Raw genomic sequence first — 17,119 nt, 5'->3', positions numbered from 1 at the left:
TTGGGCAGGCTAGCCTGCCCGGATGTAAACACTCCACTTTGCTTTCAGCCATCTTCCGGTGAAGACGTGTGTTTGAGAGCTCTGGCTGACTGGTCGTTGATCTTCTTTCCTGGTGTTATCCTTTTGGTTTATTTTTGTTTTTTATATAAATATGTATATACGGTGTTTGATATTAATACTAAACAAAGGTTTGTCCTCGTTTTTCAATTAATATACAAACCCAACTTTTGTGATAGCCTTTATAACCGCCCCTCTACTTTTGTTAAGAGCCAGCGGCAAAGGTATGCCAACATATTATTTACATTCTTTTGCCTTTTAACACTGGTTCAGATTTGCATGAGGATGAGATATGTATTTCACGTCAGGATGAGACATGTATTTAACGTGAGTGATATTGATCCTGTAAAGAGACATGTATTCATCCGAAAATTACGCTTACGCTTTGGAATTACCGAGGGGAACGTCAAAGGTTTGTCCTTGTTTTGTTTTTATGGTAATTTCTCTTTTCCTTCATCCTTTCACTTACTATCGGAAGAAGGTAGAAGAATGGGTGTGTGGTGTTGATGTTGGGGGATCTCCTCTCACTTCGGAGGGCGGTGTCCTGGGATGCGTGAGGAGTATCCTCATTACTTTAATCATTTTTTTCTTATTTTACAGTAACAGTGGTGATTGTGTTTACAGCAGTTTTGGTTGGATGCTCTTCATATTGGTTACCCTAACCTTGTAATTGTACCTGTGACTCGTAGCATGTATCGATACCATTCCTCGAGTGTGTTTTACTGATCCCCTGCTGATAATCATATTTATTTACCACTACTACCCTGGAGAGTTATGTCACTGGACGAAGCTGTCGCGCTGCCCTGTGAGGTTTATCTACTCCTGATGGTAGAAGTCTGGCAGAATTTGGAGGAATCGAATAGGAAGAGAGCTCGTTAAGTGTCGTCATCCTCCTCTTCGAGATCATCATATCTTTATGCCTCCACCCCTTCGACTTTTAAGGCTTTGCTGTAGAAGAGGTGGTCTTCCCCCCCCCCCAAAAGAAGTCTCATCACGGGACTTCTAAGGGTCTGTCTCGCTCCGGTGAGACAGATGGGTCTTCCGCTGGTCCTCCCGTTCCTCCAGGAACGGGGCCCGTCTCTCCTTCCTCAGGGAGGTACCAGCCACCGCTGGTACCTCCTCTCCTGGCTCCAGAGGTTCCACCTCTGGACGGAAGTGCACTCACTGTGTCAGGACCCAGGCATGGAGCGGAAGGATGGTAGGAGTCACTCAGGTGACTCTCGCCACACCGGGGATCGTCCGGTACCGGGTTGACGTGACGTTCCCGCAGGTCTGTGCATGCAGAGACCGGTGGAGGCAACCCATTCAGCCCTCTTTTAATTATTCTTTTTTTCAGAGGTTTCGGCCTTAATGAGGACTTGGAAGAGTCGGAGGACGGTATCGGCTGTCTCCTGTCAGGTGCACGCTCAGCCCCACCCAGACAATGGTCGTGTCGAATGCGACTGACCAGTCTCAGTGGTGGCAGACGCTTCACCTGCCAGGTAAGAGTTTCGTAACCCGCCTCGAGGAAGTGATCTCTCTACTGCTGCTCCCACAGGTCCCTCCATACAGGTGCAGTTGGGCCATGTTGCTACCGCAACTGCCCCAACCAACTCCGTCCTGGATAGAGGATCTGTCGGTTGTCCTGAGGAAACTGGCGAAGAGGAAGGTGTCGTCGTCGTCTTCTACCGCCTCCTCCCCTTCAACTTCCAAGCCCCCCCCCCCCAAGGAGTCTCGCACTGAGACTTCCAAGGGTCTGTCTCGCTCCGGTGAGACAGGTGGGTCTTCCGCTGGTCCTCCGGGAACGGGGCCCGTCTCTCCTTCCCCAGGGAAGAAGAAGACGGGAACCGTACGGGTACCGGCCTCTGCTCCCGGTTCCAGAGGTTCCACCTCCAGACTGGGAACCATCTTGGCCGCTCGCTTGCGAGCGTCGCTGAGTGTACGGTCACCTATGGGTGACTGTGCAGCCAAGGTCCAGACTGCTGAGTACGCTCACCGTTTCAGGACCCAGACACGGAGCGGAAGGATGGTAAGAGTCGCTCAGGTGACTCGCCAGACCCATGATCGCCCGGTACCCAGGGTTGATGTGACATTCCCACCAGACCGTTCACGTAGCGAGGCTGGGAAGAGGTCTCCCCTGGCCACCGGGTCCAGCCTTGCCTGGACCTGGTTCAGCCTCGCCTGGACCTGGTTCAGCCTCGCCTGGACCTGGTTCAGCCTCGCCTGGACCTGGTTCAGCCTTGCCTGGACCTGGTTCAGCCTCGCCTGGGTGCGTCGAAAGGACGTTGATTGCTCGCACCGCGTTAGCGGACACTATCAGTCACCCGACCATCGCTCCCACTGGGACCGGATGGCTCGCACGACTGGTAGCAGCTCCCCTGATGCACGAGACCGATGCTACCGTCCTCGGTCCAGCGCTCCGTAAGGAGACCACTGGTCCAGACCTGCAGCTCAATCGCCAATGTGGTTGAAGATCGCCTGCAGTCCTCCCAGCCTACTGGTTCTGCTGGTAGGCAAGGTAGGAGCACTTGTAGCAGCTCCCCTGACGCTTGAGACTGACGCTCCATCCTTTGTCCAGCGCTTCTCCGCAAGGAGACCGCTGGTCCAGACCTGCAGCTCGATAACCACCGTGGGTTGGCGATCGCCTGCAGTCCTCCCAGCCTACTGGTAGGCAGGGTAGGAGTGCTCGTAGCAGCTCCCTTGACGCTCCGTCCTTTGTCCAGCGCTTCTCCGCAAGGAGACCGCTGGTCCAGACCTACAGCTCGATCGCCACCCGCCTGCAGTCCTCCCAGCCTACTGGTTCCGCTAGAAGGCAGGGTAGGAGCGTCAGGTCTCCCTCACTTGTCCCTTCAACCTCCTTAGGCTACGCCGGGAGGAATGAGGCGAACAGGAGTTAACGTGATGAATGCACTTCTTACGGTCCGGCCACGAGCCTGGTTCGGTCTTGGGACCAAACAGATCTTACGCTCAAGTGGGTGGAGGAGACCATGGGGGCTGGCGAGGCGATGACGCTTCCTAGACTCTTGGAGTGACCATCACCGCTGTTCACATGACAGTCCCGCTGGACCATGCACGCAGAGACCGGGGTGGGCTCCCCCTTTGGTCCTCTTGAGAGGTTTCGACCTCAACGAGAACTGGGACGCGTCGGAGGATGGTATCGGCTCTCTTCTGTCAGGTGCATGCTCAACCCCACCCAGACGACGGTCATGGTGGCGGCAGACATTTAGCCTACAGTACAAATTTCGTAACCCTCCTCGGGAAAACGTTTTCTCCAGACAGTAAAGTTTTCCTAGAATCGGAGCGGCCATCACCGCAGGTTGTTGGCTGCCCGTAACTCGCTTCTCCAACTGCTAGTTCCGCTGGCAAGGCAAGCCAGAGCGTCCCATCTTCCTCCCCCATTCCCTCTCTTCCTATGGCTGCGATGGGAAGGGGAGGGCTCCTGCAGAGTGTTCTCCTTAGGATTTTGCGTCAGGGATTCGTTCCTGGAGGGACCTTTGGGTCCTACCTGATGTAAAGTCCTCGTTGTTGAGGAAGGATCTTGCCCAATCCTCAATTTCTACGGGAATCGGGAGGACCACCAGACAATGATCGTCTGACGAAATTTGGGGGGTTTTGCCGAGTGCTCACAATTTTTCGGAGTTCCTAGCACTCTCCGAGTGTTTTGGTCTTCTATGATCTGCAAACACTTGGGCGAAACCACGGTCCAGAGTGGGCGAGACGAGAATCCCAGATAATTGTTACTACGATAATTGTGAATCTCGCCGAATGCTCGAGTTCCTGGAATTTCTAGCGTACGAAGAAAGTACTGCTGCTGAAGGAAGAATAACTCGGGAGGGGCTCAGCTTGGATGGACCCAACAGTCCGTCGCTTCAGTAGGCGGTCAGCCCCGGGATAGAGAAGAATGGGTGGGAACATCCAGTTCAGCTTGAAGTATCGTCTCCAGTATCCTGTTATCACCGTAGAAGTCTTCCTTCAGGAAATCTTCACCTTCGCTCTCTTCATTAGAGAATGAAGGGGGTCGGCTCCCAGTCCTTATTCTTGTTCCTCGAATGGAAGAGAATTTAGGCTGGAGGTCTATGTACAGGAACCTACAAATATACTATGTATATTGCCCTCGCGACATGCTTCTGTTCTCAGTTGAATGGTCTGAGGTGTAGGCACATACCGTAGTTACCTCTACGGGTTGTGACCGAAACGAATAGTATCTTCTTAATTGAACTACAACTTGGGACTGCCCTGCAAGCCTCCCTAGAGTTACCAGTTTTGATTTTGAGATACTTGTGGTATTGTTACAACAACATCATCACAGCGTTTGCATTCACCGAAATTCGTTTTGGTTAAATTGCAAATTCTCAAGCGTATTTTCTTGCGCTCGATGGTTCTAGCTGAATGCATTCCTTCTTGGAATGGATTACATGGCAACTCAGAATGACGAGTGAGCGGGGGGTTTGCTCGCTCCTTCTCTTCGCCTGATCGGTCGAGCGTGGAGGAGGGGGTGAGATACCCAACATTCAGTTGTACTCGGGGTCTTCTGTTCGCTTGGGGTGGGACTTGTCACCCCCCGGGCGAGGGGGAACCCTCTCCCTACTAACCCGACCTTTGCCTCCTCAGGTGTGCCTGCCGCGGGTGACGACCTCGGTCAGGTTTGGTTCTCGCTGGGACTCCAGGGGACACCGAGTGTTCAGGGGCTGTTGTATCACTTGGTGAGTGGCTCCAGACCGGTAACCCACGGTCTGGTAACCACCAGTACCACCACCGTGTCGACTCCGGGGTATGCCGCCCTTCCTCATCTGGTCTATACCCAACAACTGACCATGGTAACTCCTTCAGCTGCTGTCCAGGTGCCACTACCAGGCGTACCAAGGAGGGCCATGACACCGCCGCCCGGCTTCGCCGCTCTCGCCTCAGCCCCTGACTTCCGGTGCCCAGGATGTCGCTAGCTGCTGCCCCTCCTCCTGCCGCACCTGCCATTCCTGCTGTCCCTGGACCAACCCCTGCTGATGTCGTTCCTGCCCGTGGTGTTGCTCCTTCCTGGATGGAGGACCTGACGACTGTCCTGAGGAAGCTGATGAAGAAGAGGAAGAGGAGAAAGGTGTCTTCGTCGTCTGCTGCTGCCTCTTCCCCTTCAACTTCCAAGGCTTCACCGAGGAAGAAGAAGGCCGCCTCCTCCCCCCCTAAGAAGTCTCCTTCGGGAACTTCTAAGGGCCTGTCTCACTCCACTCCTTCGGGAGTGGGGCCCGTCTCTCCTTCCACAAGGAAGAAGGCGGCGAGGACCAGAGGGGTACAGGCTAAAACCGGTACCTCCTCACCTGGTGCTAGGGGTTCTGCCGCTACATCAGGTTCCGTCTTGGCCTCTCGTTCGCGAGAGGTACCAGGTGCACAGTCGCCCTCGGGTGACCGTGCAGCCAAGGCTCAGGCTTCCGAGTTTGCTCGGTGCCAGGACCTAGGCACGGAGCGGAAGACTGGTGAGAGCCGCTCAGGTGACCCCCGCCAGACCAGCTATCGCTCTCATGGCGATCTGCTGGTACCCAGGGTTGATGCGACGGTCCCAGACCGGCCTTGGGCTGAGGCAAGGAAGAGGTTCCCTTGGTCGCCGGGACCGGCTACGGCTGGTCCCAGCGGCATGACGTGCCGTGAGGACAGGCCCCGCTCCCACCGCGACAGCGGACTCTGCCGGTTCCCCTGACCGCTGCTCCCACCGGGACTGGACAGGTAGGGGGACCAGTAGCAGCTCTTCTGACGCTCGGGACTGGAGCTGCTGTTCTCGGTCCAGCCGCTCTCCCCCGGAGAGCCACGCGACCAGGCCTGCAGCTCGGCGATCGCCTGCAGCCCCCCAAGCACACCGGTCCTGGCGGTGGGCTAGGGGGGAGTGTAAGATCTTCCTCTCCGATCCCTTCAACTTCCTCAGGTTACACTGGGAAGAGCGAGGCGAACCAGAGTGATCGTGGGGAGCGCACTCCTCACGGTCCCACCACGATGCCTTACGAACCTGGCACGATCTTAGGACCGACCAAATCGTACGCGCAAGTGGCCAGAGTAGACCGAGAGGGGTCTGTTGCAGTTCCTCCTTCTGAAGGAGAAGGATCTCGGGAGGCGTTCTTGCTGGAGGGACTTGAGGGTCCGTCTCCGCAGGACGCAGTCACTCCCGAGATCCAGAGGTCGTTTTCTGAGGTTATTGCGCTGATTCGTCAGCACAACGACCTCTGGGAAGGATTGCAGCTCCCGCCTGCTGAGCCTACGTCCAGCCTTGAGTCGTTCTGGGGTCCTAAGAAGGAACCCAGGACGACGGTGGTTCTGCCGTGATCTGCTCTGGCTGACTCGGTGCTGGGCCAGGTGGACGCTCTTATCTTCGGACAGGAGGGTTCGCTACGGTCAGGCAGGTCGTCCAAGCTACTTCCCCCGCCTTACTGCGACAGAGGAGATTCTACGTGCCATCGGAGGACCCTCTGTCGCCCAAACAGGTTAACCCGGAGCTAGCTAGGCTAACTCCGGGGGTGTCTCTGCAGCAGCTCCTGTCGGAGAACCTATGGTTCTTGCAGCAAGAGGCTTGCCTTGGAATCAACCGCCATGGCAGCATTCCAAGCAGTCTCCTGGCTAGAACTGTGGTCCCTCACATGTCTAAGGTCGCAGCCTCCTTGGGAAACATCAGTCCTGAAGGGGACCCGGCTTTCGGGAGACTGTGCCAGTCTGGAGGTAGAGCCATCTCCTACCTAGCCCACCAGACGGCAAACCTGTGTGCCAACCTGGTTCTTCGGCGTAGGGACGCAGTCCTCACCTGAGTGACCAGGGCGGCTGGGCGTGAGGCGGCTCTGGGTCTTCGCAACGGACCGGTGCGGAGTTCCTCCTCTCTTCCCAGGAGAGATGGTGGACGCTGCGGTGGAACAATGGCGCACTGACGACAGTGACTGTCTAGTGCACCAGGCAGTCTCAAAGGCGGCTAGGCAGCCTCGAGCTACTGCGGCCAAGCCCAAGAGTTTGGCTAGCGCTTCCTCTGCGGCCAAGACGATTGCATCGTTGAAGCCCAGAGGAAAGACTGCCTTCGACTTCTTCAAGGAGCGACCGTCACCAGCCCTCATCACGAGGGGGAGCTAGGAAGAAGAAGTCGAAGAGGTGGGAAACGCTAGGGACGGCGTTCCCCCTCACATGCTGCCGGAAGTTGGGGTGCCTGGCGAGCTATTGGGCAACATGGCAGCGCTATGGAGCAGAGACCTGGATAGTAGACGTCCTTAAGGGGTATCTACTACCCTTCAAGTCTCGGCCACCCCTCACCTCCAACCCGGTCCACCTTCAGACTTACGTTTCCGGTTCATCCAAGGATGTAGCACTTCGGCAGGAAGTCTAAGCCATGCTGAGCAAAGGAGCTGTGGAGATTGTCAGGGATCGGTCACCGAGCTTTTACAGCCGTCTTTTCCTGGTGGAGAAGTCTTTGGGGGGCTGGCACCCGGTGATAGATCTCTCTCCCCTGAACCGATTTGTTCGCCAGTCTCGGTTCACGATAGAGACGGCACGCTCCGTGCTCGACTCCATCAGGGAGAACGACTTTATGCTTTCAGTGGACTTGAAGGACGCGTATTTCCTGATACCCGTTCATCAATCCTCCAGGAAGTACCTCCGCTTCATCCTCGACTGGACGGTGTACCAATTGAGGGCACTTTGCTTCGGTCTCTTAACCACCCCACAGGTGTTCACGCAAGGGTTCACTCTGGTGTCTGCTTGGGCCCACTTGTTAGGGATACATCTTCTGAGGTATCTCAACGACTGGTTAGTCCTGGCGAGCTCCCACTCGCAGTTGCTACGTGACAGGGATCGGCTCCTCGAGTTATGCCGCAATCTGGGGATCGTGGTAAACTTCGAGAAGTCAGATCTCGAGCCCAAGCAGAGGATGAAGTACTTGGGTATGCTCATTGATACGGTAGCAGGGCGAGTCTTCCCCGCAGATTCAGGGAGGCAGCCGACCAGTTCCTGTCTCGGCAGGAACAGCCAGCTTAGCAGTGGCAGGTCGTGATCGGCCACCTGTCGTCACTCGAGAAGTTAGTCCCTCACAGGCGTCTTCACCTGCGGTCTCTCCAGTGGAGGCTAAAGGAGAGTTGGTCACAGGCAAGAGACCCACCGTACTTCCCTGTGTCCCTCACGGAGGAGGTGAGGCAGGACCTAGCCTGGTGGCTGGACGACAGGAACCTCGTAAGAGGAGTGCCTCACCGCACTTCCCCCCGGAGATGTTGCTGTTTTCAGACGCATCAACTGAGGGATGGGGTGCACACCTGGAGGAGTTGCTGACTGCAGGCGTGTGGGATCATCACGACAAGCACCTTCACATTAACGTAGTGGAGCTCAAGGCAGCGTTTCTCGCTCTCCAAGAGTTCCAGGACCGTCTGATGGGACACTCAGTGGTGTTGATGTGCGACAACACCACAGTAGTGGCATACGTCAACAAACAGGGGGGCCTAGTGTCCCTCCCGTTGCACCAGTTGACATTGCAGGTGCACGAGTGGGCCATGGCTCACTCAGTAGAGCTGTCAGCCCGCTACATTCCAGGCAAGAGGAATGTAGTAGCAGACAAGCTCAGCTGTCGGGATCAGGTGATAGGGACCGAATGGTCCCTACACCCAGACGTGGCGGAAAGGTTCTTGAACCTGTGGGGGTGTCCAGTTGTAGATCTGTTCGCCACCTGCACAACAGGAAACTTCAGGTTTTCTACTCGGTTGTGCCGGAGCCATGGGCAGTTGCAGAGGACGCTCTTCAACACCCGTGGGACAACCTCTTCGTCTACACCTTTCCACCGTTCTGTCTGATTCGCAAGGTGATCAGCAGAGCGCTGGTCACCCCGAATCTCCGGATGATCCTGGTGGCTCCCGAGTGGCCTCAGGCCATCTGGTATCCGGACCTGCTGGCTCTGCTCGCGGAAGCACCGAGAGAGATTCCCCCTTGGCACAACCTCCTCTGCCAGGCACATGTAAAACGGTACCACCAGTCAGTCCAGTCCATTTGTCTTCACGGCTGACTGTTATCTACCATCTCTTGCGAGCGAGAGGCTTTTCTCGCCGAGCAGCAAAAGAGAAGGCTGGGTACATCAGACAGTCCTCTGCAGCTGTGTACCAGGGAAAGTGGGCCGTCTTCTGTGGTTGGTGTCGTAGACGGGGTCTATCTCCTTTCAGAGCCACTCTTCAGCTGGTAGCGATTTCCTCATTTTTCTTCGCCGAGAGAAGCTCCTCTCCGTCCCCATAGTCAAAGGATACAGGGCCACCTTGGCCCTAGTCCTGAAGCGAGGGGAGTGGATATCACGAACTCGTTCGAGATCTCCCTTCTGATGAGGAGCTTCGAGAGGTCTGGCCCACCCAGGGAACTCGGACCCCCAGGGTGTGATGTGGCTCTCGTCCTTAGGAGTCTGACTCGAAGTTCCTTCGAGCCACTCCGATAGTCGTCAGACAGGGATCTGACCCTCAAGACCCTCCTCTTGCTGGCCCTGGCATCGGCGAAGAGAGTAGGGGAACTTCATGATCTATCCTTCAACGTCAAGCATTCCTGGGGATGGGGTTCTGTGACGCTCGATTTCGTCCCAAACTTCGTAGCGAAGACTCAGTATCCATCGGTTCCTGACGACCGGTTCGAGTCATTCACAATCCCCACTCTAAAGGACTTCGCTGACAACGATGCGGATGAGATGCTCCTTTGTCCTGCGGCGCTATCTGAAGAGAACTCGGCACCTCAGGCCTGAGTGTCGACGCCTCTTTGTTAGCACCGGGGTGACCAAGAAAGAAGTATCCAAGAACACACTTTCTTTCTGGCTGCGTGAGGTGATCAGGAGGGCGTACGAAGCTGATGGTAGCGACGACATCTATACCCTTTGTCCGAGAGCCCACGAAGTCAGAGGTATTGGTCCTTCCCTTGTGTTCCGCAAGAACTTCTCCTTGGTGCAGGTCCTGAAGGTGGGGGTCTGGGCCAACCAGACCACCTTCACCTCCTTCTACCTTGGGGATATTGCCCACAGGTCCTTGGACACTTTTTCCTTGGCACCCGTGGTGGCTGCTCAACAGGTTGTGTAGCTTACCCAGCACCCGAGCGGACAGAACAGCATCGCATCCTTGTGACTGCATGAATGGATGAGTGAATGAGAGTGTGACTGGCTTCTCTTCCTCATCTTTTTCTTTCCCACTACCTGTGGGCAGAGGAACATGGTCGTCACCACGCTGGAACAGGAGGCCGATGCAGGTAAGCTACCCAACCAAGCTCCAACCTATCCCTTTCATTAGGGATAGGAGCATTTATCCACCACTCCCCCCCAACAAGAGGGGGGGGGAGGGGGGGGGGGGGAGTGGAAACCAACAAGAGACAAACCTATGACTTCATATTGGCTCTTGCAATAGGAACAAGTTCTTGCTTGCTAGTTTTAAGAGGTACACTGGCCTCCCTCTTATAACTTGGGTTCAGAGGTCTGACCATTGATCCTGCGGTACATACCCCGATCATTGGGCAGAGGCTAGGATCCCTCCCTCTGCTCTTACGACCAGGGAGGGAACCAAGGTTGGACGAACACCAGTCTGTTCATTGACTCAAGATTCCAGACACCAAGATGAGTCTTCCTATTGTTAAAGGACCGATGGTTTGTATTACGTATCGGAACAAATAACAATTTGTCGAAAATTGTATTTTTCCTAACTATACAAACCTGAGGTCCTTTATACATAGTCCCACCTCATGCCACCCCTCACTCTGTTTTTTCCTGGGCCTAAACCAAAGTGATTCTTCACCTCCCAGTCGCGTGGTGCGCTGACTGTCGGACAAGCAGTTAACTACCGAACTCCCTTGTTCAAAGCTTAAGACCGGTTCCAGCTGCCGCAAGTTACATTCCTATTGTTAAAGGACCTCAGGTTTGTATAGTTAGGAAAAATACAATTTTCGACAAATTGTTATTTTACTTCCAAAAATTGTGATTTTGCCTGGCAGATCATACTTGAGTTCCTCTTAAGTCCTCCCCAAATAGTCCTTACAGTCCTCTTGGGTACCCTTGGCCTTCCTCGCAACCCACCCAGAGATTGAGATTTGATTGTTAGGAGGATCAAGCAGATATAGTATCATTTTTTTATGTTGGTACCTGCTAAGGTTTGCAACATCATTACTGCTGATGTACTTGCATGAAGGTAAAGTAATTTATATGAGAAGGATAAAAAGCTCTCCTTCCCAGTTACTAGCAACACTGTTCAATCCAGTTAGAGATAATTTACCAGATTGGCCATTGTAATAATGTCAGTATTGAGCGTTAGGAATGTAGTAACTGAGGTGATAGTAGTCCAAGAGCAATGAAAGTAAGGATAGCCTCAAACAGCCTCAGCCTCAACATCCAAAGGCACCCCAGTATCTACACCCTTTGACAAATTGCTGTTTTTGTTCTTATATTTAATGAATGAGTGATGATGAAGGTTCCAGAAATAGATAGAAATAAGAATTTGTAATCAATTAAAAGAACCATCTTAAACAATATTGTGTAGTTATGTAACTTTCTTACACACTGCATTTTCTTGCTTACTAATTTTTATTTGCCAATTTTGGAGTTGGAGACCCAAATAGTAATGAGATAAGAAAATTTGGTCAGTTCAAGTTACATGACATGCATGGCATATATTTTTAATGGGTTACTTTTGAGTCGTTTGTAAGTCTGTCCAGTATCACCTCAGCTTAGCTGACTTCAATGATTAATACCTTACTTTTCAAGAAGACATGTAAAAGATGCTATACTTTTTACTAATACTTGTACAAACTGTTCAAGTTGCGATGAAATGTTTTCCTCACCTGTGCATGGATAGATACAGTCATAAAGTAATTTTTCATTTGCTCTTTATCAGGTTCCCTGAATTATGACGGTATGAGGACCTTAGCCTTGTAAGTGTCTCCAGTGCGCAGGAACAAGAGGAGCAAGGTCCTGTCTGGAATCACGGGAAGTCTGAAAGCAGTTGTAATAATCCGTTATCTGGCACTTCCTGTCTTTTAACCTTATTACCTTGTACCTCACCTACACCTCCACCTCTGCTCAAGCCTTTGCAGTGTGTCCAGTCTTCTTCTCAAACAACGTTACCGGAATTACAGGAGGAATCTGAAGTAGGTGACATTTCAAGTGAACCATCTTTTTACTCTGTCAGCTCAGTTACCTCGGGTTCTAGTCACATTAAGTCTGAGGAAGCTGATGTTTGTAATGATGTTTGCAAAAATACAGAAAAACCCAGTAAACAGATACATAAGCAACATTGTGATGGTGTGATGCAGCAATCATTTAATGTAGTCACTTCAACTCCTTGGAAAAACACTACAATGAATGTGAATAAAGACAATCACTATAATTTGGCTAATGCAGAAATCCATCCCACTTTATGTAAAGGTAATACAAACTCATTAGCTAGAAGAGATTTCGGGCAGGCAGTAAATTCTGTTGAGGATGAAACTATCCCACAGAAATTCCTGGAATTGCCTAGGACAGAGTATATTATTGTGGACATTCCATTGCAAATGGGTATGGGGAGTCCTTACTCATCCTCATGCTTCATTTTAATTGATCGCTGAGAACCATTCTTTTAAGTAGGTTTTCACATATTGTGGTGTATTTTTCTTCACCCAAAACTTAAAAGCCTAAGAGTGTTGTTCAGAAATTTAAGAAAAAAAAATTATTTTTTCCCACAGTTTTGTTGAACCTTTCCTTTGAAGTCTGTAAAACCCTGACAAGGCTCAAAACAAATTGTGTCACAAAAGTTTATTCATCACCCATAGGGCACATCTTTATGCAGGGTCACTAGTGTGTGTATGGAGTTCAATAGAACAATTAACAACCTAGTATTTTTACAATGGCCTGTTCAAATTGTTAACTAGCACCAAGATATACTTTGAAATATTCCACAGAATAGGGTAGAGCTCAAGTAGATGTTAGCATTTATATTTAGGCTAGAGGTCTTTCTAGAAGAGGAAATATATTGCCCTATGCAGTATGTAGTAGAGGAAATATATTGCCCTATGCAGTAGAATTGTACAGAAAGGATTTTCTATAATTACTATTGTATAAATATTGTAGAACAGTTGTCCATCAATGCCGAAATCATTCCAGACATGATGCTTTTTTGGAAATGTACTAATAGATAGTTGGTTGGAATTTGTCTCTCTTATGAATGAAAACTTTTGACTTTATAACTTTAGTTATTGGTATCGTTATTTTTGATAGGTTGCTGCTGAGCAGCAATTTTGGTCAAGTTTTGCAGAATGTAGCCTTGAGTTTATACTCAACACTACTCACAAGTACACTGTACTGTACCTTGTAACCTGGCATTCTACACTGTTTTTTTTTTTTTGCTTTCTTTGTACAACTTTTCTTTTTAATGTATGCATATGCGAGTCATATTGTGGTTCATGCATATTTAACTTGAATTATTTTGATGTTAGTTTTTATATTATTTTTCACCTTCAGGCATTGGATAAACGTGAAAATTCTTGCTGAAATAACAATGACATAGGTATCATTTATTAAGGATGATATTTCAGTTTGGATAGAAATATAATTCATAGCAGTTTCCACATGTTTGAAGGGTCTAGTGCTTGGTGTTAAAGGTAATTTGTTGGTGAACAAAAATCATAGTTTCATTAAGTTGTTTGGGAATTTTTATTTTTCGTAGTGATTTTATTATTTATACCTAAGTTATTTAATATTTATAGTTGTTAATAAGTAAGTAAAAAGAAGGTACTGACTGATAAGTGTAATGTTTGAGGATTTTGAAAATCAGTGTCGTTAAATCTTGAGGTACAGCGAACCCCTCGTATTCGTGTGCTACATGTTCACGGACTTCTCTGTGGAACATATACGTACCCCCATTATTCACGGAAAATTTGCCTATTCGTGGTATTTTTCTATGAGAAATTATCCACAAATTCCTGTTTATTTTATCAATGTCATCATAAAATGCACTTTTTGTGATTAAACTATTTAAAAAACCAGGCATAAACATTTTTAGTGGGTTTTTCTTCTTGAGTTTTAACTAACAAAACAGGCGGTATTATAGGGGTTTCAACTATTCGCGGATTCTAGCCATTTGAGGGTTTGGAACGCATCCCCGTGAATAAGGGGGGAACACTGTCTACTGTATTAAGAACTGTTTTCTGTACAGCTCTCTAAGCATAGCAGAAAATGGTTTACATAGATCATTTTAGTTTTCACATTACATATTCCACAGATTTTTTTATCACTGCTGAGAACCAAGAGTGTTTGTCACTTATTCTGTACAAAATCTTACTCATAAGTTTTTAAGCTGTGAGTTGTTAGCAACAACTTAAACTGTCTTGATTTAATCTTGACTTTAAAACATCATCTGCACAGTTATTAAACAGCATGGAATAAAGGAGTTAGTTCTCAGTTTCTGTCACTTTCCAATAATGAAATTATGCTTACTTCATAGAAAACCCAGGGGAATTTTGATATTCTAAGGAATAATGATAGGAGAAAGAATTAATTTTTTTAAGTAATTGAGCACTCCATAGGTTAATGCCTTACAATTATCCAAATAAAGATACTTGGAATTGTGTGCCTGATGAAAATGAATAGATAGTATTCAAGAAGCATGTTTGCAGTTGGTTTTTATTTTTATTTATGTCTTGTGGGTAAACTAAACATTGTATTATTTTATGTAGTGACCATATGTGTGCGATTGTGGAGTTTTCAAGTCTTGGCAGGTGCTGCTCCAAAAAGTGCAAATCAAGTCAGTATTGTATTTCTTGAAACCTTGGGGTTTACTGCACTATTTTAGGAAGCTTTTATCAATATTTTGAGAAATGGAAAATTATCAAATATTTATATGTAATAAGTGGATAATTGACAGGTAGCAGAGGGGTCCTTTAGTCACTGATGTGAACAAATGTTCTCAGGTTGTCTAAGCTTACATCGATGCTTACATTGGGAGACATAGGTTAGGCAGTTAACAGAATATTTATCCAGAAAAGTTCTTAACTTTATAGGTTGTCAGTCTTAGCATTGGCAAAGAATTACAATTTCACAGTGTTAAGAAATGTACTGTTCGTTTTGTTTATGGTTGTCAAAAAGTATAAAACTCTAACCTAGCCAAGCCTTTCAGGCACCTAGCATGCACCCTTAATGTCAAATGAATCTGGAATGGTAGTGCAGTTCTTAACACTAATGCAGGAATATCTAATATGGCATTGCTGTGTTACTAAAAGTAAATTTTGGTCAGCTAGATAGATTGGATAGAGCATTATACAAACCCTTGATATCTGTTGAAAAACTACCATACAATGAACAATGTGTAACAAATGGGTTTTCATGTCGGTCCAAAAAGCTATACTACTGAAATTATTATAAAAAAAAAATAACTAAAATATATTTTTATTTTAGTGGCTGTGAACCCTGAGGATCAGTTGAGTATCAGTCTAGTGGCAATATCATAGGGAATCTTTTTTAATTTTTCTTTGTTGGAGCCTATTTTAGGGGGAAATTTGTATAGATGAATATGATACCAATCTAAAGTGAAATTACTATGAAATCTTAAATAGAGTACGATACCGGTCTAAAGTGAAATTATACCTTGAAATATAAAAATATAGTAAAATACTAATGTAAAGTGAAATGATCTTGCGTAAGTTTTGTTGTCGTTGGAATGATTACTCTTTGTCAAGCAACGACGTAACCCTCGCAAGTAGACTTTCTTGTCAATGGTGGTGGTGTTATGTGCAGTTTTTTATTTTTTAATCATATAACCCACAGTATCAAGAGGCTCTTACACATCTGTGGCATACTTCTGACATATATTCCATTCATCCACTTTGGTAAAATTGCCTGAACCTACTTTTTCTTGATTCAATTTCCAAAATGTTTTTGGGGGGCTAGGGGGGCTAGTATAATGTTCTTTTTTACCTGTGGTGGCAAACTTAGCTACACCATAGGCTACATGCAAAGGTTTCCAAAGGTCCCCCACAACTCTGTTTACAAATTTGGCCAATGTCTCTCTCTCTCTCTCTCTCTCTCTCTCGCTCTCTGCACAATACAATAAACTCTAAATTGACTCCTTCCCCACTTCTTACTAGTCTTGGTGTCCCATATTAATTTGTAATTTTGGATATCTACTTTGAGATGATCCAAACCACTGTACTAAGTTATTTTTTTATTTTCTAAATTCTTTACACTTGTGGGGTCAGATTTGTATTATTTATGCAACTTTAGCTCTTGTTTACTAAACAGGGGGAATATACAGAAATAAGAACTGAGGTATTGATAATAAAACCCAGTCACCAAGTTGTGTTGATGACATTTAAACAAGTAGTTTTAGCGTAAGCTGATAAGGGAGGAGGAAATTATTTATGTACATCAAGGCAGAAGGGAGGAAGCAAGGATATATTTAAGTAATCTAACATATCAGCTGGTTAAACAACTAAATAATAATACACAAAATGTAGCAAACGGTCAATTCTATTATGAATGCATATAGACCTGAAGTTTGAACCAGGCCTAATGTAGTATTCATGATAAAATTTTCTTACTGCTTTTCTATTTCTTATGTAAATGTAAAGCATTATTGTTAAGTAGTTTAATAAGACCACACCGTGCGTTAACATTCTTGACTCACAGGGCTGGCCAAATATTTGGGTTTGTTCTTAATAAAATTCATCTCCTCAAATTTATTGTGACCTTACAATTTTATGTTGGAATATAAAGTGGAGATGTTGAAGTTTCTGACGAAAAGTCTTTTCAAGGATTTGTTTCCAGTACTTGAATCTTTTGTTGGTGAATTTGGACCTTCTTTAAATGCTGTAAGTGATGTTCCCCATTCAGGAAGTGAGTTGTATTTTATCATAAGCTTCTCTCATGTAATATGTTTTAGTTAGATGTTTGCTCTTTGGCTCTTCCCTTATTAATTGCTAATTCTTTCCTTTTTGTTTTGTCTTCCTTATGATGTTGTGTTATAGTTAGTTTATTAATAGGGTATGTAATCTTTTACATCTTTAGGAGCTCTTCATTGTTTTGATTCAGTGTATCATTGCTAGGCTCTATTGATACACATGCATCCAAATTCATGAGGTTCTATGTTTGCTGCCCTTTTCGTTC

The 17,119-nt window shown here is 47.7% G+C and overlaps 1 protein-coding gene across 1 annotated transcript in view; it reads left to right on the top strand.

The window, feature by feature from the left end:
• LOC135208484 (ankyrin repeat domain-containing protein 13C-like) overlaps nucleotides 1-16,047 on the top strand; it is a gene marked incomplete in the record, with an annotated part of 63,173 nt that extends 47,126 nt beyond the window's left edge. Inside the window, 1 exon segment of the mRNA XM_064240715.1 lies at nucleotides 11,877-16,047. Within this exon segment, the coding sequence (XP_064096785.1) occupies nucleotides 11,877-11,892 (16 nt within the window).
• Nucleotides 16,048-17,119: the final 1,072 nt, after the last annotated feature.

This window comes from Macrobrachium nipponense, chromosome 35 (genome assembly GCF_015104395.2).
Source record: "Macrobrachium nipponense isolate FS-2020 chromosome 35, ASM1510439v2, whole genome shotgun sequence".
Classification (NCBI taxonomy): Eukaryota; Metazoa; Arthropoda; class Malacostraca; order Decapoda; family Palaemonidae; genus Macrobrachium; species Macrobrachium nipponense.
This window is presented reverse-complemented; position numbering and strand designations above follow the sequence as displayed.